Source organism: Carcharodon carcharias, chromosome 3 (assembly GCF_017639515.1).
Source record: "Carcharodon carcharias isolate sCarCar2 chromosome 3, sCarCar2.pri, whole genome shotgun sequence".
NCBI classification, from domain to species: Eukaryota; Metazoa; Chordata; class Chondrichthyes; order Lamniformes; family Lamnidae; genus Carcharodon; species Carcharodon carcharias.
In genome coordinates this window covers 232797439-232822534 of record NC_054469.1, presented here as the reverse complement: position 1 = coordinate 232822534, position 25096 = coordinate 232797439, and the positions used below count along the sequence as shown (strand labels likewise).

At 43.6% G+C, this 25096-nt stretch overlaps 1 protein-coding gene across 6 annotated transcripts in view; it reads left to right on the top strand.

The window, feature by feature from the left end:
- The window catches only part of fyco1a (FYVE and coiled-coil domain autophagy adaptor 1a), a 197237-nt gene extending 173282 nt beyond the window's left edge, over positions 1–23955 (top strand). For 5 of the 6 annotated variants that reach the window (XM_041184332.1, XM_041184336.1, XM_041184333.1 and 2 more), the window contains 2 exons: positions 14060–14169; positions 17003–17887. In XM_041184332.1, the coding sequence (XP_041040266.1) occupies positions 14060–14169; positions 17003–17084 (192 nt within the window). In that variant the 3' untranslated portion in view covers positions 17085–17887. Of the gene's footprint in view, positions 1–14059; positions 14170–17002; positions 17888–23532 lie in introns of those variants that run through there. The other variant, XR_005942626.1, reaches the window with a different exon arrangement.
- The last annotated feature ends 1141 nt before the right edge of the window (positions 23956–25096 follow it).

The window sequence follows — 25096 nt, the reverse complement described above, 5'->3', positions numbered from 1 at the left end:
TAACGGCAGGACTTCTTTTAAACATTTTGCATCCCCCAGCCAACCAATCGACAGGGTGGGTGTCAGTGGTGTTGGAGCGTAGTCAGGAGCAGATGTCAGACAAGTCTGACATTGCAGATTAGGGATGGGAGGAGAGGTGCTATTCACTTGTCATGAGGTGGATAGGAGTAGACTGGTTGGGAAGTGTGGATGTTGCCCCATTGTGGATTGGCGCCAGTCAATCATATGGAGGTAAGCTTTTGCACCGGAAGTATAAAAACTTCTTCTCCTGGCCCATAAGTAGCTCAATAAAGGCGCTTAACTCAAGGATCTGGCTCTTCTTTTGGCCTCCATACATTAAAAAGTAAAAGCGGAGGCATCCAGCCTTGGTGACCAAACCACCTCTGTTAAAACCAGAAGTAGGTGGGTTGGAGTTAGATTTGAGAACATGAAAATTATTAGCTTCCTATCCATCCCCATCCCCCTCATCCTTGCTTGCTGAATGTAAGGAGATTACAATTGAGAAATCACATGAAGCTAAGACTCCCCATCCTGTGCATTTTCAATCTTTCACTAAACATCTATTGTCACCATGCCTCCAACTTCACAATCTCCCACAGCCTCTTGTCAGTCTGTCTGTCTGCAATATCTAAGGCTTCCTCTTCCTCTGGACTCAGTTTTGAGTTTTGACACTCCTACCCTCATTCATGGGCTAGCTCCTGTTCCTATTTCTTATATTATTGTTATCTAAGGCTACAGGAACATTGGCCGTTATCTCCTGGGGGCTGGAAAGTGGTAGAATTTATCTTAAACAGTTATATAACTGGTTAGACCCCATTCAGAATACTAGAACTCTAGTTCTGGGCACTGCATCTCAGGAAGGATATAGTGTCCTTGGATTGATTCACCAGAAAGATGTATTATGAAGATAGATTGAATGGAATTTTTTTATTGCCTTGTGTTTAAGATTAAGAGTGATCTAACTGAAGTGTTTAAGATGATTAAAGGATTTTCTAGGGTAGATTTAAAGAAACTATTTCTTCTGCTGGTTGAGTTTGGAATGGGAAGCATAACCTTAAAATTTGAGCTAGGCAATTCAAGGGTAACATAAGGAAACAACTCAACATACAAATGGCACTGGAAATCTGGAACATTCATTCCCCCAGAAAACTGTTGAGACCAGGTCAGTGGAAAATGTCATAGCTGAGATTAATTGGTTTTTATTAGGTATATTTAGGGTTGTGAAATCTAGAATTAAGTTACAGGTCTTTATGAACTAATTGAATGGCACAGAACAGGGAAAGAATAGTTTTCTTCTGTTTCTGTGCCAAGGGGAAGAAAATCAATCCCTTAGTGTTGAATATAAAGTTTAATTATCAACGTGCATTGTGTTCATATGTTAACAGAAGCTGAAAGTCTTTCCCAATTTAATTATAGTCCCAGAAGCTATGTCAGCAGGAGAAGTTTCACATAACTTAAGTTCCGCTTTTTATTGGCACATTTTTCACAAATTCTTTAAATATGGAATTGCATCTTGTGTACACACTGGAGGGGCTCATCTAATCCAATGCAAGTTTATGAGAAAGAAGAACTTGCCGACTACCCTCATCCAATATCATCACAAATCTCTTGGGGTTAGTTGTCTAAACACTCTTTCCTTAAATGAATAATCCCATCAGCTGTATTCAATTTGTAAATGGAAACATTCTTACAAAAAGTGCAGGTATAAATTTTGCAAGAAAATAAATATTTCCAGGTTTATGCCGCCATTGCTTGAGTGATTGTTCGGAATGTAAGGAATATTTGAAACTATTAAACAGCGAGAGGACATAGGCTAACACTTGAAACAAAAATCTTCTTTTTCTCTGGGTGACACAAATAGCTTATTGGTATATACAAGCAGTATTTAGACTGGTATAATCTATTTGTTACAGCTGGAGATTTGTTACTAAAGGTTACATTGAAAGTGGTTACCACGATAACAAAAGAAAATCATGAAGCATGGCAGCAAGCAAGATAATTACACCAATGAGTGTTTCTTCAAGAAATTCTTATTCGGTACAGGAAATTTAAGAAAGGCAGAAAATGCTAGGAATTGAGAAAGGCTATTTGTCCCAATATATCTGTCTTTTCAATTGCTGCCAGTCATAAAATGACTTTCTAAGTAGAATAGTTCCAGGAATTGTCGTAATGGTTTACATTTTCCGTTTGAATCAAGATTAAACTAGAGCAGAAAACTAACAATGACTGCAATGTCTGATCCTTTGGCTTACATGGCATAAATATGCAGTGGAATTAATAGAATGATGTAGATCTCTGGCATTTGCATTTCTAATTGACTAAGATTGCTTTCTTGAATGTTGTACTGGGGGAATGCTGCATTGTTCCAACCACTGTCTTTTGGATGAGATTTCAAACTGACCCAATCTTCCTACCTAGCTGCATGTAAAATATCCAAATAAGCAATAGCAGCAACAAATTTATAAAGTGCATTGAGCACAGTAAAGTGTCCCAAGCTGCTTTATGGGAGCATCATCAGTCAAAAACTAACACTGAGCAAAAGGAGGAGATCTTAGGACAGTGACCAAATATTTGGTCAAAGTAGCAGGTTTGAAGGAGCATCTTAAAGGAGCAGAGAGAAATGGTGATGAAATTCAGAGCATAGGACCTAGACAACTGAAGGCATGGCCATTAATAGTGTGGAATGCACAAGAGGACAGAGCTGGAAGAACAAAGACTTCTCAACAGTGTGTGGCTTGGAGGAGGGAAAAAGATAGGAAAGGGAAAAGAAATGAGTGTATTTTAACACAAGGATGCGAATTTCTAAATCAAGGCGTTGCTGGATCAACGAGCATAGATGGGTAAATGGAGCTTCATGTGAGTTAGGTTAAGGATGGCAAAGTCTTGGATGAGCTCAGGTTTATGGGAGGTAGAAGATGGGAGGCTGGTCGGCAGAACATTGGAATAGTCAATTTTGGAGTTATAAAAGAAAACATGGATCAGTGTTTCAGCAGCAAATGGGCTGAGACAGGCAGAGATGTAACTGTTACAAATGTGGAAATTTATAGTCTTTGTGATGGAGAGGATATGGAGTCATAAGGAATCCAAAATTTCAAGCAGTCTGGTTTAGACTGAGACAAGAGCTAAGGAGGAGGATGGAATCAATGGTGAAAAAACAAAGTTCATTACAGGGGTCAAAAACAATGACGACAATCTTGCCAAATGGGCTACAGTCATGAGTAAGCCCAATTTCTGAATAAAAATATGGCAATAGACCTTTCAGTATATTCTAAATAATAATTGGCTTTTTGAGTCAGTTTTTTTTTGGTATCACAAACTGCCATAAGAGTTTCAGAGAATGTGGACGTCTTATAAAACACCAGGTATTTTTGTAATTGGCTGGTCTTGTGTGCAGAGCCACTAACTTGAAATTGTCATGATTCAGTAAAATTAAGAAAAGTGCAATGATACAAATGTAATTCTCCTGCATTTACTAAAGGTTTCATCTCTAGGATTAAGGTGCATAAAGATAATGTACTTGTCATTTGATTTACATAGCACTGATCCACAAATCAAACCACTTCCTTTCGTGCCTAATATCAATCAGTGGTTAGCAATCTCAGCAGACATTGCATGTTCTGATCTCTAACCTGAAAAACGCAAATAATTCAAAAACAGCACCGACCAAATAAGGAAACCAAAGAAAGCCTTTAAACAAATCCGTGTTTTTCACATTAATCAGACTTTTGCAAATCAAAATAGAATCTTTGACTGAATGTTTTTATTTAAATGATAAATGACATAGAAGTCCAGAAGCAGGGATGCCGCCAGATACCCCAGGATTAGAGAATGGCATCTCATTTGCAGACCAACTTGCATTTGTGCCACTTGAGTGACTACTCAGTGTATTCCAGAAGAGGGTTGCCAGGCTACCCTCACATGCATCCTTCTGGATCGGACCCACTTACATTCATCTAGAGAATGATACACTTCATCTTTCTTGGCATTCCAGACAATAATAATACAGCAGGTCCTTTCTGAGATGGTCAAGTAAGAATCTCCAGTTTAGGAAGTCTCCGCCCCCTTGGCATCATTGGCCATGTCACAATAGCTTTCATTTATACATTGCCTTTAATGCAGTAAAACAACCCAAGGTGCTTCACAGAAGCATATTCAAACAAAATTTGACACCAAACCAGACACTATTACAGATGACCGAAGATTGGTCAAATGGGAGAACCTTAAAGGAGGAGAGAGAGACAGAGAATCTTAGGGTGAGAGTTGCAGAGTTTAGGACTAGGCAACTGAAAACACAGCTATCAATGATGGAAAAATTAAAAGAAGGAATGTGTATGAGGCTAGAATTGGAGGAGTACATTTAACACAGAGATAGGGAGATAAAATCATGAGGGATTTTTTTTTTTATTTATTCTTGGGATATGGATGTCACTGGCTAGGCCAGCATTTATTGCCCTCCCTAATTGCCCTTGTGAAGGTGATGGTGAGCTTCATTCTTGAACTGCTGCAGCCCATGTGGTATAGATACATCCATATTGCTGTTACGGAGGGAGGTCCAGGATTTTGACCCAGTGACAGTGAAGGAAAGATGATACATTTCCAAGTCAAGATGGTGAGTGGCTTGGAGGGGAACTTGCAGGTGGTGGTGTTCCCATGTGTCTGCTGTCCTTGCCCTTCTAGATGGTAGCAGTCCTGCATTTGGAAGTTGCTATCTGAGGAGCCTTGATGAATTCCTGCAGTGTATCTTGTAGATGGCACACACTGCTGTCACTGTGCATCAGTGGTGGAGGGAGTGATTGTTTGTGGATGGGGGTGCCAATCAAGCAGGCTGCTTTGTACTGAATGGTGTTAAGTTTCTTGAATGTTGTTGGATCTGCACTTATTCAGGCAAGTGGAGAGTATTCCATCACACTACTGTCTCTGGGGAGTCAGGAGGTGAGTTACTCACTGCAGGATTCCTAGCCTCCGGCCTGTCCTTGTAGCCACAGTATTTATATGGCTGGTCCAGTTCAGTTTCTGGTCAGTGGTAACACACAGATGATAGTGGGGGATTCAGTGACAGTAATGCCATTGAATATCAAGAGGTGATGGTTAGATTCTCTCTTGTTGGAGATGATCATTGGCTGGTACTTGTGTAGTGTGAATGTTACTTGCCATTTGTCAGCCCAAGCCTGCATATTATCCAGGTCATGCTGCGTTTGAATATGGACCGCTTCAGTATCTGAGGAGTTGAGAATGGTGTTGAACATTGTGCAATCATCAGTGAACATGCCCACTTCTGATGAAGGAAATGACGAAAGGAAAGTCATTAATGAAGCAGCTGAAGATGGTTGGGCCTAGGACACTGCCTTGAGGAACTCCTGCAGTGATGTCCTGGAACTGAGATAACTGACCTCCAACAGACATAACCATCTTCCTTTACGCTAGTTATGACTCCAACCAGCATAGAGTTTTCTCCCTAATTCCCATTGATTCCAGTTTTGCTAGGGCTTCTTGATGCCATACTCGTCAAATGCTGCCTTGATGTCAAGGACAGTCACTCTCACCTCAGCTCTGGAGTCCAGCTCTTTTGCCCATGTTTGAACCAAGGCTGTGATGAGGTCAGGAGCTGAGTAACCTTGGTGGAACCCAAACTGAGCATCAGTGAGCAGATTATTTCAAATCAAATGCCACTTGATAGCACTGTTGATGACCTATACCATCACTTTATTGATGATCAAGAGTAGACTGATGGGGCAGCAATTGGCCTGGTTGGATTTGTCCTGCTTTTTATGTACAGGGTGTACCTGGGCAATTTTCCACATTGCCAGGTAGATGCTAGTGTTGTAGCTGTACTGGAACAGCTTGGCTAGGGGCTCAGCAAGTTCTGGAGCACAAGTCTTCGGTACTATTGCCAAAATATTGTTAGGGCCTATAGCCCTTGCAGTATCCAGTGCCTTCAGCCATTTCTTGATATCACGTGCAGTGAATCGAATTGGCTGAGAACTGGCATCTGTGATGCTGGGGACATCCGGAGGAGGCTGAGGTGGATCATCCATTCGGCGCTTTGGGCTAAAGATTGTTGCAAATTCTTCAGCCTTATCTTTTGCACTGATGTACTGGGCTCCCCCATCATAGAACATGGGAATCTTTGTGGATCCTCTTCCCGCAGTGAGCTGTTTAAATGTCCACCACATTCATGACTGAATGTGGCTGACTACAAAGCTTAGATCTGAACCTTTGGTTGTAGAATTGCTTAGCTCTGTTTATCACTTGCTGCTTATACTGTTTGGCATGCAAATGGTCCTATGTTGTAGCTTCACCGGGTTGATACCTCATTTTTAGGCAGGCCTGTTACTGTTCATGCCATGCCCTCTTGCACTCTTCATTGAACCAGAGTTGATCCCCTGGCTTGGTGGTTACGGTGGAGTGAGGGATGTGCCAGGCCATGATGTTGCAGGTTGTGGTTGAGTACAATTCTGCTGCTGCTGATGGCTCACAGCACCTCATAGTTGCCCAGTCTTGAGTTACCAGATCTGTTCAAAATCTATCTCATTTAGCATGGTGGTAGTTTCACACAACACAATGGATGGTATCCTCAACGTGAATACGGGCCTTCATCTCCACAAGGACTTGTGCAGTGGCCACTCCTAACGATACTGTCATGGACAGATGCATCTGCGGTAGGCAGGTTGGTGAGGCTGAGGTCAAGTATGTTTTTCCCTCTTGTTGGTTCCCTCACCACCTTTCGCAGACCCGGTCTAGCAGCTATGTCATTTAGGACTCAGCCAGCTCAGTCTGCATTGGTGCTACCAAGCCACTCTTGGTGATGGACATTGAAGTCACTCCCCGGAGTACATTCTCCACCCTTGCGACCCTCAGTGCTTCCTCCAAGTGATGTTCAACATGGAGGAGTACTGATTCATCAGCTGAGATGGGGGGCAGCGCATGGTAATTACCAGGAGGCTTCCTTGCCTATCTTTGACCTGATGCCATGAGACTTCATGGGGTACCAAGTCAATGTTGAGGACTCCCAGAACAACTCTTTCCCTACTGCATACCACTGTGCCACTCACTCTTCTGGATCTGTCCTGCTGGTGGGTGAGAACTAACCCAAGAAAGGTGATGGTGGCTTCTGGGACACTATCTGTAAGGTATGGTTCCATGAGTAGACTATGCCAAGCAATTGCTTGAGTAGTCTATGAGACAGCTCTCTCAATTTTTGCACAAGCCTCCAGATGTTAGCAAGGAGGCCTTTTCAGTGTTGATAGGGCTAAGTTTGCAGTCGTCATTTCCGGTATCTAGGTCAATGCTGGGTGGTCCATCCAGTTTCATTCCTTATCCAATTTTCTGTCACGTTTAATACAACTGAGTGTCTTGCTAGGCCATTTAAGAGTCAACCACATTGCTGGAGTCACATGTAGGCCAGGTAAGGACTCAAGGGCATTAGTGAACCAGATGGGTTTTTAACGATAATCAATAAATGGTTTAACATTCATCATTAAACTTTTAATTCCAGATTTTTATTGGATTCAGATTCCACCATCTGCCATGGCGGGATTCAAACCCGGGCGTCCAGAACATTACCCTGGGTCTCTGGATTACTAGTCCAGTGACAATACCACTATTCCACCACCACCTCCCCTTGAAAACAAGGATGAGACTGTTATAATTAAGGCTTCACCTGACCAGAAGTCAATGTAGGGGATGGACTTGCTGTTTAGAGAGCTGACCAGGAAATCCCAGATTTGGTGTGGTTCCAGTGTAACCAGATCCTTGCCTTTTTCCAGTGAGTTTTGCCGGTTTGCTGCCTGAGTTACAGCAGGAGTACAGCAAAACCCTGAGTAAATTTAAGGGCAATATTTTTAAATAACCATAAGTAGCTTGCTTGTGAATTTGCTCATTCGCACTCCAGGAGTTTGTGGTTTCTGATGTTTACTGTGGTCTTGCTGCAGCTTAAACACCACAGCAGCCTCACCTCTTGCTGTTGCACGGAAAATATTCATAACTACACATATTGTATTATAAAGTTACAAGCATTTAACCAAAACAAAAGTCAATACATGTAACAAACAGGATTAACAGGATTTAAACATCACAGAATTATCATAACTCAACACTGTGTTCCTCTTTCTTCTTGTTCTCAGCCTTTAACTCAGCAAAGAATGTTTTCCTTAAGTCCACAGCTCAGCTGTCGCCCCTTTCTTTAGCTATAGGCATAATTCTACCTCTAAGCTCATAGCTCTTTTCACAACCAAGTCCTAACAGTTCATCAGTCTTGGGTTTTTAATTCTGCATTCAACCAACTGTTCTGATTCGAACGTATGAACATAGGAAATCGGAGCAGAAGTTGGCCATTTGACCCCTCGAGCCTGCTCTGCCATTCAATAGGATCATGGCTGATCTGTTTGTGTTTCGAGTTCCACATTCCCATCTACCCACGATAACCTTTGATTCCCTTTCCTAACAAGAAACTATCTACCTCTGCCTTAAAAATATTCAATGACCCCACTTCCACCACCTTCTGAGGCAGAGAGTTCCAAAGTTGCACAACCCACTGAGAGAAAAAAATTCTCCTCACCTCCTCCCTATAACGGCGACCCCTAATTTTAAAACAGTGCCCCCTAGTTTTGGACTCACCCACAAGAGGAAACATCCTTTCCACATCCACTATACTTTAATCAAGTCGCCCTTCAATCTTCTAAACTCCAGCGGAAACAAGCCCAGTCTATCTAAACTTTCTTCATAAGATAGCCCGCCCATTCCAGCTATCAATCAAGCAAACCTCCTCTGAACCTCCTGCAACACATTTACATCCTTCCTTAATTAAGGAGACCAAAATCACACAGTATTTGAGATGTGGGGCTGAATTTTCCCAAAATTGCACTAAGTGCGGTAGCAGGCAGGTAAAATGGAGTCCTGCCCACCGATGAAAATGGTGGGTTTTCACTCTGTATCTTCCTGAGCATTCATTATATGTTCACTCCCGCGAAACCTGCCGTTCCCATGGGCGGGCTCTCATTTGCCCGCTCGCTATCACCCCGCTGTTGCATCATACAGGCGCCAGCAAAGCGTTCCTCGCCACCAGCTCACCAGCACCGCCGGGGAGACATGGCCAGCAAAGGCAAAAAGACTGCAGCACCTCCCGCTTCAACGACGGGTCCCTCAAGCGACTGCTGGATGCCTTGGAGGCCCGCCGGGATGTGCTGTACCCCACTCTGACTGCAAGATGAGTAGCAATGTCACCAACCTGGCTTGGGAGGCAGTGGCAGCGGTGATCAGCGCCAGCGCCCTTCAGAAGAGGACAGCCACCCAGTGCCGCAAAAGGATGAATGATCTCCTCCGTTCTGCCAGGGTAAGTCACCCTTTTCATCACTCCCAACTCACAAACCCATCACACACCCACAGGGCCCTCATTCACTGCCAGTGCAAGGGACATCACCATTCACTCTTTCACACACAACATCATTGCCCTCATCCCATCCATGGGACCACACCGCCCACACAGGCCAGACATACTAATCATCTGGCCCGGCAGGCATCCTGATACACTCTCCCCATCTCTATCCTTGCAGGACAAGCTGGCTGTCAACAGGATGGAAAGTTTGCAGACAGGTGGTGGGATGCCGGAATTCAAAGTTCTCACAAAATTTGAACACAGAGACGTCCAGCTGGCCAGTGATGACCGGGACCGGTACTGTGCTGACGGTGAGGTTGGCGCTGCTCTTCCAAGTGAGGAGCCAGCAGTGCAATATCCATCAGACAACCATGCTGTGAGTGATGTGTCCTCTTTCACAGGCCACTGCCATGCACTAATTATCTCCCCTTGCTTTCACAAGCACATCTGGGAAGACGGAGTCCAGGACCCAGAGCCTCCAAGTAAGCTCCAAAGAAACCTCCAAAGAGGAATCTGAAGGCACCCTCCCTGAAGTCCTGTGCGCTCACCCATACCCTCCACTAGTGCAGTGACATGCACCTTGGCGGGACCTAGCTTTAGAGCAGCCTCGGGACCACAGTCTGGTGAGCACATCGCACTTTCTGGTCCATAGCAGGCGGAGGCAGGAATTTCCCAGGTCCCTGGCACTTGGAGGACTGCTGGAGGCAAGAACATTGCTGAGTCCAAGTCAGATGATGAGCCTCTGAACTCAGTCATGGCACAGTTGCTGAAGCTGCAAAGGCAAGCTCAGGAACATCGGGAAGGGATGGCCGCTGCACTTGTCAGATTACAAGGCACGATGGAGGAGCCCGTCCGTCTTCAGCCTGAGGTGATAGTGCTGACATTGCAAGCACCGAAGTCAACACTGGCAGGATGGTGGGCACCATGGAGACCTTGGTCCAGGACGTTACCCCTGCACTGCTGCGCAGGCTTAACTTCATTGCTGATACCATAGTTGGTTTCTAACAGTGTGTATGCGAGAAGGGTGCTGGACAGCTCGATCTCACTCCAGCTACCCCTTCCACTCACGGAGTCAGCCAGGGGCCCTCGAGCACCCAAGGGAGCAGGAACAGCAGGTGCACACTATGGTGCCATCCACCTAAGTGACCTGGGAATGACCAGCCCTTTTCCTGTGACCTCTGCAGATCCAGCTTCACAGACCGAGGAGGGTGCTACTGCCACACAACAGAACCCCGAAAGCAGTCCAGGGCCCAAGTCTTGGCCCTCCAGAGGATGCCTGCCAAAGTCATCACAGACAGATCATCACAGTCAGCAGGCTGCCTCCACCTCCGCTGTGGATATGCAGGGAGCACCAGGACATACCGGCAGGGTTAGGATAGTTAAGGAGAATTATTTGCACAGCCTGGGCATGGGTGTTAATCACTTGTACATAATGTTCACTATTGTCAATAAACTCCCAAGAATGTCTCCTTGCCTTTGGCTCCTTGTTCTGATGAGCAGCGTTTTTGTCACTCAGATGTGAAACCTTTCTGCACAAAATAAAAGGCAGGTGTCGCAGTCCAGGGCCTCTTCCCTATGCTCTGTGCGGCCTTCAGGCCACAGTGATGGCCCAGCCTCACACTCCCTGGAAACATTACTGATGCCTGCACCTCAACAGCGCTGGTCATTGCTGTCAGAAAGTAGTGAGCAAGCACCATAGAGTTCTCTCATACTCTCTGTGTGCTCTCAACACCTTTAATGTGGGGCTGGCCCCCCACACCAGCATCTGTGACTGGTGATGCTGTGCACCAGCTCCTGAAGGGCTGAGGTGCTGAAGGCGGACACAGCATCAGATGTGTCTAAAGTTCCATGGCTGCGTAGTAATCTAATAAACCTTAACCTCAGCAAGTATAAGCACTCGTATTTGTCTGTGGATGGAGATCCCAGAAGAGTCCCCAATTTATGTTATTATCCTTGGTCAGACCACAGGACATGAGGGAGATACAGTTAAGGATTAATAATGTTTTGTTTAAAGTAGATCATGGTTGAGATTTAAGATCCTTTCCAAATGAGTAAAGCCACAAGATTCCACGGGTTTTGAACAAACAGAAGTAAACTTTACTATAGAAGCTCAGAAAGATAAAACAATTTACAAGATATATCTTATGCTCTAACATTCAGGGTAAGTATGAGAAACATGTGAATTAACAGGCAAACTGTGATCAGACGCACCACACTCCATGCCCGTGGATTTCTGAACAAACCACCCAGACGTTTGTCCAACTGTGAGTCAGCCAATCTCACTGAAACTTAAGCTTTCTCATGAGGATTCCCAATCTCCACCTTTGAATATCTCTCCTTGGAACTCTCTCCAAACGTCACTCCTACTCGACGGTTTTAATAGTGGCCCATCTCACACGTTTGAATCTCGCCTTCCAAGATTCCTTCTCCCTGGATTCCCAAGTACATGCAACACTAGCTTACAGGCACACTTTCAGATCTATGGCCACGCCAAGCAGAACACCATTGTTCCAAAGGGCATGGCCACCTTTGCCCCAGTGGCCCTCTTTACTTAGAGTCTGTTCCTCTGCTCTCAACTTTTGAACTTAACTTAACTGGGACCTGTTCCTGTGTCAGTTGTTGGCTGACAGACTTCCCACAACTGAGTGCCTGAAGAAGAGCTGTTCACTGACTCTTGAACTGATCTGGTGACCTATCAAAATACTCCCACAGTGTCCCACCCTTGTTACTAGGCAGGAACCAATGTAGCAAGCATTGGAACATCATGTACCTTAAATGTTCCGAACTCCACAGACTGCTAATTTAGCACACAAAGACCCAAGGATCAATGGATCTCATGACAATAAGCAAAGAGGGACCCTAACATCTGCAGAAGGCCTCTGGATCCGATCGACACCCTTCCCAATCAACCTGTTTCTTTCCTTCAGAAAATCTCTCCTGTTATTTAATACATTTTTTTCCATCTCCCAGTTGATTCATGAAACTTTTTTAAGCACTTTTCTTTCTTTAACTATCCTGCCCTTTTCCCTCCCTAAAGTTTCTCCGGAAAATATTAACTTATCTCTGGAAATTTCTTTAGTCCTACACCCCACTAAGATATCCATCCAATCATGTATCTTCCAAACCCCCATTCTACTTGGCCAATTCTGGCCTCGAGCATCCCAGATTTTAATTACTCCACAAATGATGGTCATGCCTTTAGCTGCCAAGGCCCTGAATTATAGAATCCCTTCACTGAACTTTTCTACATCTCTTTCCTGGTTTGAAACACTCCCTAAAGCTACCTCATTGATCAAGCTTTTTCAAAGCTGCACTAAAATCTCCTTACGTGCCTTGATGTCAAATTCTGTTTCATAACACTCCCATGAAGCATCTTGGAATATTTACTACATTAAATGTGCTATATAAATATAAGTATATTGTTAATTCCCTGCCTTGTTAATTCCCATACAGACTATTTCACGTTGCCTTCTCTCTGCCTCGCTAATTCCCGCACAGATAATCTCACGCTTCCCTCTCTTTATTTTGTTAATACACATAGACTATTTCACACTCCCTCTTGCTATCTTGTTATACACACACAGACTATTTCACACTGCCCTCTCTCTATTTTGTTAATACACACACACACTATCTCACACTGCCCTCTCTATTTTGTTAATACACACACACTATTTCACACTGCCCTCTCTATTTTGTTAATACACACACAGACTATCTCACACTGCCCTCTCTCTATCTTGTTAATACACATACAGACTATTTCACACTGCCTTCTATCTTGTTAATATGCACACAGTCTGTCTCGCACTGCCCTCTCCAACTGCTACCAATCATTCAAAATGATAACAACTTGTCTATCAAGCTGCATCATGCTTTGGGTCCCAATGTCTTAATAATGAGGCAGAGTGGCGGCAGAGAAGGAAATAAAAGCAAGCAAATCCTGCACACTGGATCCCACTACCTCGTGGAACATACTGCCCCATGTGCCCCAAGATCTATGGGTCGAGAATTGGCTTGTTTCAGTCATATGAAGACCTAAGGCAGAAACTTACAACCCTGAGTAGAGGGACAGCTAACATACAATGATTGACATATCAATATAAGGTGAAGCAAAAGCTAAGTCATGGATTTCTTAATACATCATTAAAGTTGCTGACATTAGAATATCAGACCTATTAATAAATAAGATTATTCAGAGTTAAATTCTAGAATCCCAGCATCCATACTTTTTTGTCCTTGTCATTGGAGTATGTCTCACCCACTACCCACACTCACTTATCTGCATCCTGGATGGCTATGCTGTCTTGTAAATATTGCTGAAAGGAATGCAAGGTATTGGCATGCAGGGAACCACTTACGATTTTGGCAGGCTACACTTCCAGGCCAAATGTAACAAAATGGGTGCATATGTAGGACTAATTCCAAGAGATACCTTCAAGCTGAATTTGCATATAATTTATGGTGGTTTGTGGTTGTGTGTATGCTTGTGTATCCATGAATGAATGAATTCACTAGCCCTGAGTTTGTGACAGGTCTACGTTGAACCTTGTCCTAATCTGTCAATGCACATATAAGCAAGAATCTTCAGAGTGGCATCCTTTAAGGCGGTCAAAGGGTTGTGATATCTGAGCCATCATTCATTTTGGATCCTAATGTTTTACAAAGCAGTCTGTTTATACACAGGTTTTAATTCCATTAACTCGCTGCAATTCTCACAAGGAAACGATACAAGGTCAACTGAAGGCTAGGAATCCAGGGCTGTATTTGCTGATCTTTGATAACACTTTTTCAAGGTAAGCCACATGACTCGGACTTAAATTTGGTATGTTGTCTTATTAAGGAAATGGCGTAGCTTGATTCTCGCATTTTCAGATAACAGCTTGGTAGAGTGATAGGCAATCTTCATCTGAATGAGTGTAAAACAAAAATAATATTAGCATAGCAGAGCTAAAAAGCTGGACAGAAAATCCATGCATATCATCTCAATCCAAAAATTGAATGGTAACAATGGATTTTCTTGAATGCATCCAAATTATGAGGGAACAGTGAAATATACATGTCACTGCTGTCACATTGTTGTTTATTATTGATATTTTGAAATTGGATTAGTCATCTTTCCCTTTTGATCTCCACCTGCACAGTAGTTGTCCAAGGAGAGGTTGGACATTTAACAAGGCCTACAGAAATTTGCAGTCCTACTGCAACCAGCATGACTACCATATCAGTGGATCATGACTGGTTTAGCTAGCGCTAACAACATTTATAAATATGGATGTTAGTCTGTGATACCAACACAACCAAAGCACAAGAAGAAGCAAGACACCATAAAGGTTTTAGAGCCACCGGATTTCTCATAAAAATCTGTAGGTCTAAACTGATGGCCCTTCCAAAATGTCATTCAGCACTCCTACCTTTGAATCGGAAAGTTATATGTTCAAGTCCCACTCCAGAGACTTGAGGAAAAAACCTAGGCTAATGCTCCATTGCAGTACTGAGGGAATGCTGTATTGGCTGAGGTGTTGTCTTTTCACATGAGACTTTAAACTGAGGGCCCGTCTGCCCTCTCAGGTAAATTTAAAATATCTCATGGTACTATTTCAAAAGGCACTATTTCTCCATTGTCCTGACTGACATATATCCCTTATCACTTAAACAGATTACCTGGCTATTATTTTATTGCTGTTTATGGCACTTTGCTGTGCAGTAATTGACAGCCATGTTTCCTGCATGACAATAGCAACTACACTTCAAAAGTACTTCATTACCTGTAACATGTCTTGAGGTTGTGAAAAGCGCTACATAATTGTAGACTTTTTGCTGTTTTCTTGAATGTTTCACAAGCGTGGCAGTACTGAAACATCTTCAAAGGGAGTCACTAGCATGAAGCTTTTCGCACTGCATTCTCTTCCAAAGTAAGGTTAAAATGATATAGCTAAAATATATTCCATCTCTAACACCTGGTATCACAACCTTGTTACTTATGCAAATCAGTCTTGAAACAAAAGAAAGAAAGCTGGTCATTTAATTCTACATGCTTCTGAGCTGAGGTTTTATTTATTTAGCAGCAATCAGACAGTGTGGCCTTCAAAGAACAATAGAGCAGAGTAACACATTAATCATTGCCATGGGAGGTCCATTGGATAATGGTAAAATGGTCCAAAGTCCAAACTTTAGCCCATCCAATCCATACCCTCTTTCCCACCTTGATAGCTTTCTTTGTAAAGCCAATTTTCTAACAGGCAGCATTCCTTATTCCCTGTTCCAAATTTCTATGCTAGAAAACATTAATCAACAATATAGGACCTGCTCAACATCAGCTGCACCCTCCTTGGAATTGCATCTTTTTTGATTCCTGAGTAAGAGAAACCATCAGAGGAGTTTTTGTTTTATTCTAGAGTACAAAGGAGAGACTTTCTGAGGACTGTTAGACAGGATTCCTGCTGAAGGCACAGTTACCAAGGCTATGCAGAAAGTCCTGGAAGTGGGAAAACATGCAGTTAAATTGCTGCCACTTCCCTAAAGGGTAGGAGATTTGTAATCCATCCTGGACCACGGGGATGGACTACTACCTTCCAAAGGGACACTTAAAGATAGTAAAACTAATCATGCTAGTGCATCTAGAAGACAGGCTGATGTCTGCAGAAATCAGTGGGATGAAAATAGAGAAGCTCTACAATGGGCAAGCAATCTGCTTTGCTAGATTACTGCCCAGACAGTGGCTGGGATTTAATGTGGGCGACAGGGGTCTCGCCCACCGGTTGAAGAATCAGTGGAAACATTGCTTTGTTTCCACGGGGGACACCTTGTCAGTCTCTTAATTAGCCAGTGTCGGGCTTTCCCTAGGATTTAGGATTCCAGGAGCAGAAACCCACTTCCGGAGAGCTGCCGGCCAATCAGAGGCATCGCCACTAGAAGCAGTGGCTGCTGCTGGTAATGCTCTAAGGACATCACCAGGGATCGTTGCTTGATCCCTGGACACAGTTAAGTGAGGTGGGATGGGGGTCACAGATAGGGGTTTGCCAGAAAGGGGGGAGTCAGAGGCAACAACATGGGGTTGGTTTTCAGTGGTCCCCTTCGCCCTTTACCCAATGCTAAGTCCCTTGATTGGATACTGATTGCCTATAAATGAGGCATCCCCCTCTAAGGACGCAGACAAACCCAACTGGGTTTGCTGGGCAGCCTTTAGGAGGCAGGGGAGAGCCATGTGGCTCCCATCTAATTCTTAAGTCACCACTAAAATCCAGTGCACGCAGGGATGATTGATGTCAAGTGACTCGTTAATGAACATAATTGACATCCGGCCAGGAGCTGGTGAGCTGCATGCAATAGCCCCTTCCCTCAACCGACTTAATCATGGGAGGTTTTCCCACTGACACACAGCCTCCCGTGCAGTTTTGTAGGTCCAGCTGCCATGTTTCCCACTGTAACAGGCTGGATTAAGTTCCGCCCGTGATGCTCAAGATAATCTCTGATGTTTTTTTTGATATAGCTGGACCAGAGTTCAAATTTAATCTCCAAGTTTGAAGTTTATGTAGAAGTGTTGAGAAAGTTTTGACACTTGTTCATTTGTTGATAAAACCCAATTGATTATTGTATCATTGTAACTGTTGTGACTTATTTCTTTAGGTTTACCTCAAAGAAGGTGCTTTATCACTTAACTGTTGAAAAACCAATAATCTACGATGGAAGTGACGCTTCTGAACCATGAAACGTGTTCGCATGTATTTTTTAAACTAGCAAGGAGTATTTGGGGAATAACTTTCCAAGGTTTGAAAACTATGCAAACATGCTTTATATAAAATATATGTAGTAACTTTTCTTATATACAGCCGCAACACATAAATAATGTAATTGGGGACTGTCAGGGGGAAGCAGTATTTCTGTAGTGGGCGAGAATAGAACCTCCTGTCTTACAATAGGAGTGACGGTTGCACTATTTTTTGTTTATATAATCAGGCACTAGTTTGGTATTTTCCCTTCTAAGCAAACCCACTTTTGCTGTACTCCTGTCACCACTTTTACCACACTTTCCAGCTGCAGCTCATTGCAAAGTTATAAACTGTCATGCAGACAATGCGGCAGCTGTGGTATTATGCATAGGAAAGAAGTGGTTTAGTATCCTCTCGTTCCCAGTGATGTTGGAGAACAAATGGCATGAATGTAGCCTATTGCGATAAATACGTTGGGATTATCTACCTAATACATACGGTGAAGAACGTGGGACATTATAATCTTATAAGCTTAACAAGCAAAACTTATTTATATTAAATGCCACATATATTTTGACTAGAGATAGATATATTTTGAAAAGTTTGTATGCCAGGAGCTGAGGGTGGTGTTCATGTCGATTTTAATATAACAGCTTTGTAGTAATGCCCATTTTAGTAGTGCAGTATCTGAAAATAACTTGGCAAAGTAATTAAAGTATTTTTCAAGTTGCAATGCGCATTGCACTCTTGTTTAAAAATTTTGTTATTTAGACAGAACCAATGAATAAAGGAGATCACTACACACCTTTCAGCTGAAATCAATCATTTCAAATTTGAATTTTTAAGTTGGATTTTATAGAGGGGTAACTTTATTTACTCATTCAACCAAAATAATTCTGTTTAAGGTCAGAAACTCAAATAGAATGTACTACTCTCAGATCATTAATTACATCTCCAAAAGTGAAATTTGTTACAACAAAATATGAGATATGAGATCCCATTGTGCATGCCACATTTAAACTAATCAGAAATGGGATGATCTGCATTGGTCCAAATTTCAGTATGTTTACCCTATCTCTCTTGTCTTTTTCCACCATCCCTCTCAGCCTATGCCAAGAGGATTGATTGGGTCAGTAGCATAATGCTTATGTGACTGGACCAGTAATCCTGAGGACTAATAATCTAGAGTATCAAAGTACTACAAAGAATAAACTCCCTACCTTGGGAAACTTAGGGTGCACCTTCACTGCACGAACTGCAGAGGTGTATGAAGGCAGCCTATCACTCCCTTCTTAGGTCAGCTAGGCACAGGCAATAAATGTCAACCTTGTCAGTGACGCCCACATCTTGAGAATGAATAAGGTAAAATCACACAAATGAAAATTAATCATACTTTCCTCATATTTGTTCCTTGCCCACTCATACTTGTTCCTTGCCCACTCTTTCCCTCCAATACCAGTAACTAAGCCATCTGTTCTTACTCTCACAGCAGAGAAGCTGCAGAACTATCATATCGTCAGTGCCACTAAAAGCTTTTTTTAAATTAAGCCCAAGTGAAGAGTTAAAGCTTGTGTAGCAAATTAGCACAGTTGGGCAAATTGAGAAGTAATGCTGCATGATGATTGATATTTAGAAGCCTGCAGATTATATGAAGAAGCAATGATTAAGGTGAAGACCTGGAAATAAATGAGTTAAATTAGCTTTGCTCCCTTCACTGGCACTTAAGACCCCAAATTTGATCCAGCCACAATAGTATTCATATTGCTGTGAGCGTGAGACTATTGTGAATGGCAGCACTGCCTATGGATAATAGGTAGAGGATAAAGTGGGTAGAAGAGAGCTTGAGTTACACCTTAGGCAGCGGGAGGGGGGGAATGGGTGAAAATTCATACAGAGATCTGCAAATTATAAAGAGGCTGGGAAAAGCCCTGAGGTTAGGATGTGCTTGCTGGGAGATGTCAGTCAGGCAGGTATTTGAAATAAAAACAAAAAAAACAAAAAAATTGCGGATGCTGAAAATCCAAAACAAAAACAGAATTACCTGGAAAAACTCAACAGGTCTGGCAGCATCGGCGGAGAAGAAAAGAGTTGACGTTTCGAGTCCTCATGACCCTTCAACAGAAGTTCTGTTGAAGGGTCATGAGGACTCGAAACGTCAACTCTTTTCTTCTCCGCCGATGCTGCCAGACCTGCTGAGTTTTTCCAGGTAATTCTGTTTTTGTTTAGGTATTTGAAATGTTGCAATAATCCACTCCATCCATCCAGTCAGGAGTACATCATTCATCTCCTCGAGTCTGTCCCACTAGAAAACTTGCATTTATATACCACTTTTCACAATCTCCCTAAGCACTGCATAGCCAAGAAATACTTTGGAAGTGCAGTCACTATTGTCATGTAGGCAAAGGTGGCAGCATATTTTTTACACAAGATTACACAAAACAGCAGTGAGATGAATTATCAACTGATCTGCTTTGATGGTGTTGGTTGAGAAATAGATAATAGCAGTAACAACTGTGGTGTCCTGCTGTTCTCACATAATTACATAACAAGTTTCCCATCCACTTAATAAGGGAAACAGGGCCTCAGTTTAATGCCTCATAAAGAAAGACAGCATCTCCAACAAAACAATGTAAACAGTCCTTCACTTCAGCAGTGAAGGATCTACTTATATGCTCAAGCTTCAAGCGAGGGGCTTGAACACACAACTTTGTGAATCAGAGGCAAAAGTACTACCATTGAGCCAGGGCCGACATGACATGGCTCCTACCCACCATTCCACCCCCCCCGCCCCCCCCCCCCCCCCCCCCCCCGCCCACTCCCGAACAATCCATTCTAGCCCATCATGGATGCTACCACACCAGCGTAGTCCATAAGGATCCTATTCAACCCAGTCTGTACTATCATGAAGCTAACCTCTCCCTGTCTTCTCCATTGTGGACATCAATACAAACAGTCTACTATGTCATAGATACCTACCATATCATGGAACTTACCCTGTCATTGGTGATATGCAACAAAGGGCTGAATTTTACAAACCCCCACCAGTGTATTTGAAAGCAGGGGAGCTGGTAAAATAAAGCCGGTTGCCAGACCACTGTCTTCTCACCTACCCGCCGGCCTGTCCCCCAAATTATGGGTGGTGGGTAAGACTTCAGGCAGCTTGCCCGCCCGCAGGCCTGTTGAGCCCTTAAATGGCCAATTAACTGCCACTGAAGGGCTTCATTCTGCCTCTGTTGTAATTTTTCAGCCTGTGGGGAAGGCGGGTGCAAGGTGAACATCCCAACAGCTTTCACTGCGTGAGCTGCTTTCGGGCAGGAAGTGGGCTTGCCTCCTTTGGGGGGGGCTCCCCGTGCCCATCGAGGGCACTGCCCAAGATCATAGCCTCCCCCACCCCTTCTCTTGTGGCCACTCTAAACTTGAAACCCCCCCAACCCACCTCCCCCACGGGGATCTCCCAGCTGGGCCCACCCAAAATGCCTAGACTTACCTCAAGTTCGGGAGACATTTTCCTTCTGCTTGAGATTGCATGTAGTCCCAGCAGTGGCCGTACTCTGTTCTGTCACTGCTGGCAGCACTCTAAGGCGGGACCTCCTCCCTGATGGGTCAAAAGTCCAACTCTGACCTTACAAAGAATGCCCCAACATAATATCGCTGTGGGGCGGCTTGATTTCTGGCAGGTGTGGTGCCGACTGACTTTTAGGTTGGGGGCACGGGTAATCTGTCCCCCTGTAAAATCCATCCCTTAGCCTGGCTTTTAGTTAACTTTGACATACCCATTCCATTGGATCCCACCTATTTAGTCTACTTGACCTGGAAGCAGTACCAAGGGGAAGAAAGTTAAGATACGGACGCTATCTGGCCAGATAATAAGGAGAGCTATAAGCAGAGGAGCTAGAGGGTAATGGCCCAGATGCAGACACAAAGAGAAAGGAGACAGAAAAAGGAACACTGAGAATTAGGAGAAGTGATTTCCCTATCTCACCCATTCTATCCTAGGATGGCCACTATTCATTCCATTTATAGTACCATGGATATTATCCCATTCAGTTTACCTAATAATGGACTCTTCCTCACTTAGTCTTCACTTATGAATCCAACCTCGTTTACTCTACCCTGTCAATGACCCTAATCCACTCAGTCGACCCTAACATGGAGTCTATGCCGCCTGAAGCAGTTACAATGAATTTTACCACGCTTGGTACTATATGATGCATTCTAACCTGCTCAGTCCACCCTATCATGGACTTTACCCTATTATCAACCTAACCTACAATATCCTGGATCTTATCCCATACCCTACCCTATAGATTCTACTCCATTCAGTCTACTCTATCAAGAAACTTATCCAAGTTAATCTAAGCCATCATGGATCTTATCGTACTCTGCCACAATCCCTATCCCGCCTATCCTACGTTAAGTTGGACTCTATCCCATGCACTTAAATCTATCATAAACATTACGTCATTCAATCTACCTACTCCCATCTGTCTATCTAATGTGGATTCTACATCTTAATGTTTCCTATATTACAGCTGTGACTGCACAAAAAAGTACTTTATTGGCTATAAAGCACTTTGGACATCCCGAGGTTGTGAAAAGCCCAAATTCTTTCTTTACTCCACCCAGTCTATCTTGCCCCACCCATTATTTCCAGTGATCGATCTTGGCTGGATTTTGTGGGACCAACAGGGGGCGCCCCAACGGAATCAAGTGCCCTTCAAGCACTTAAGTGACCACCGTTGGACCGCCCCTGCAATTGAGGTCCTCAGCAGCAGAAGCCCCGCCCGCTGATAGCTGTTGGCCAATCAGAGGCCAGCAGCTACTCGTTGCTGCCTGTGCCAGTGGGAACGTTGGCTGCTGGCAGTACTGCACCAGCCAGAGATACGGAACAGACCAAAGGTGAGTGAGGGCAGCTCGGGGGTCACCGAGGCAAGGGCGGGGACTCAGCTATCAGCACCCCACCCCTTCCCAATGCTGGCTCCCCCGATCAGGTACAGAGTGCCAGATCACGAGGGACCCCACTCCCTATCCCCCAACAGGGGCAGGCTTCCAATGGTGCAGGAAAGCCATCCAGCATCCATTAAACCCTTGAAACACAACTGAATTGCAGTGACCTCGAGGGATAATGGGTGTCAATTGGCTCATTGATGAGCCTAATCGACATCCCACTGGTAGCAGCTGGAAATCCCACAGAGATAAACTTGGACTCGAACGCAAGTTCTGTCGAAGGGTCATGAGGACTCGAAACGTCAACTATTTTCTTCTCCGCCAATGCTGCCAGACCTGCTGAGTTTTTCCAGGTAATTCTGTTTTTGTTTTGGAAATCCCACAACAGCCTCTTCCGATCTCCTACTTATTGGGGGGGAGGTTTTCCCGCCATTGGGAGACTGATGTGGGGCCTCTCCCACGATTGAGTGAGGCTGGTCACCATGGTTCTCACAATGTGCAGCATTAAATCCAATCCCTTGTCTCTCAAATATATCAATTAATCAGCAAACATTTAACCGAGCAAAAAAACCTAGAGGGTGCAAAATAATACCACTTCAGCAGCAATGCAGATTCCAAACACCAAAAAGGCTCTTCAGTCTTCCAATGTAGCAAAAACATTGAATCTTTTTAATTTCTTTGAATGCACTATCTGTATTAATTTGAAAACTCTAATAATTGCATTTTTGTGTGATGTCAATCAATGCCAAAGAGTTCAAATTCAGTTTGCAAATTATTTTTAAGAACAGGAACAGTTTCTCACTTATTTCTTTAATATGGCTTTTGGAAGTTCTTGCTTGGCAATGAATAATGTAACAGCAGGCACTTGTTTCAATGTGTAAAGTTCAGATTCAGAGTTCTTGCTCAGATTCTAAATAAAGAATCTATTTTAAAAGTACAGTTTCTGTGCCATCTATTTGTTAAACGTCATTGTACTTTATAAAAGTAAAGTGTCCAACATACACTGTTCAAAATAAAAATAAAAAGTGCTGGAAACATTCAGCAATTCCGTGGAGAGCAAAACATTTTGTGTTGAATATTATTCTTCTTCAGAATGGAAAAGAGGTAGAAATATGATGGGTTTATGCTATTAAAGGGGGAGGGGAAGAACAAAATAGAAGATCTGGGATAAGATAGAAATCGTGAGAGATTAAATAGCAAAGACGTCATGAAACAAAAGGCGTAGGGAGTGGTAACGGTTGTAGCAAGGAAACAAAGTATTGGTCCAGAGTGCGTGTTAAGGGCAGAATAGTGAACAACTCTGCCTCAAAGCAAAAACATAAAAACATGATACAGAGTGGCACTTGACAGGGGTGAGGGTAAACTCTGTTTCTCTCTCCACAGATGCTGCCAGATGTGCTGAGTATTTCTGGCACTTTCTGTTTTTATTTCAGATTTCCACCATCTGCAATATTTTATTTTTATGTACTGTATGAAGACTGTGAAACTTTTATCTTTCAGTATTGTCACTGGTAGCAGCCCTGAGTTCGGCGGCAGTCAATAAGATAGAGGCAACCATTGACCCAGGTGCTCAACCAAGCAATACAGACCAATGATGTAGATGTCTTGTCACTCACTGTGAGACTTTTCTCAGCCACCAAGGAATAAGAAGAAGGCAGAAGTGAACATAACTGACCAGAATTTTCTGACAAGCTAACGGCGAGCTTAATGCTGCAAGTCGTTATTAGTGTCCAAATTGTCCAACCATGACTTGCAAATTGTCACTGATTGCAGGACAACTTACATTGCTCCATTGTCAGCCCCATGAAAGCTCGCCACCCACCTCTCCATGAGTTTAAAGAAATAGCTCATTTGTAGCCAATTAAAATCGCCGCAGAAGCACTTAGCAGCGTAAGGGCCTTTTTTAATAATATAATTTATGTTCCTGCAGCATCACTCAATCTTTCTGGTCCAATAGGAACTATTCGAACTGTGGAATATCACTCCTACAAGTAGCAAATTGCTCTTAACAATTTACATTTTTTTTCTGACTTTTCCTTCCTCTTTGTTTTCTCTCTGTCTGAATCCAATCTCTCTTTTCCTCTCTTGGGGGAAAGGGTGGAAGGGGGTGGAGTTTTTGCTTGCTGGTGCATTAGGAGAGAATTGGAGTTGGGGATCCAGTAGCCTGTAGCAAACCCAGAAGTCAAAGTCAGGGTATTAACTCCACAGTTATCTTGACAGGTACCTCACCCGGAAGTCAGCCTGGTTGATAGACTTGGCTTCCAGTCAGGCAGGGCGCACTCAAGAGGAGACTGCAGAACCAGGGAGGTCTGATCCCTGAGGAGGAGGGGTTTGATCCCCAAGCCCAGGGCTGGGGTACCCAAACCAAGGGAAAAGTGGGAGAATTGATGATGAGGGAGCTTACACGATTGAAATGAAACTGTCCTGCTCCTTGTGGCCTGAAGGGAGTGTGACCCTTTGCCTCACTTCAACTATTGGATTTCCCAAAGCATGGGAGGGTCTCTTGTGCATCTCAGAAAAACCCAGATGCTGGCAGATTGGAGCCGGCTTCCCAACATGCCTATTTACTCTCACCCCACTTCCCACTTGCTCACCCATGTTAAAAATTGTCCCTTCTAACTCTCTGCAGCAAAATAGTGCACGATGCAGTCGGGTGAGCATCCCGACGTCATCACACACTCGCGCAATATTTTGGTCAGTGGACAAGTGCCTGCCAACAATTAAAAGGCCTATTAAGGTCATTAATCAATTCATTTAAACCTATTTTTCGCTGCCCATCCATCCTTACAGTTGGTGAGTGGGCAAATAGGCCAGGTGGCCTTTGGATCTTTTAGGAAACCTCATCCAATATTAACTAAACAAATAATTTTTTGACATAAATCTTACATTTATGTTCACATCAGTGAGTCCTGTGCGGGGACATGTTTTGCACATTTTCAGAATCTTTATTTTTGGTTTTAACGTTGTTCAGCTCCCTGCCTTCAGGGGGCCTTCGGCGCATGCTACCCCGCGCATGCACAGACTTTTGCGCTCGCACTCCTCCCACCTCAACATCAGCGCCTTT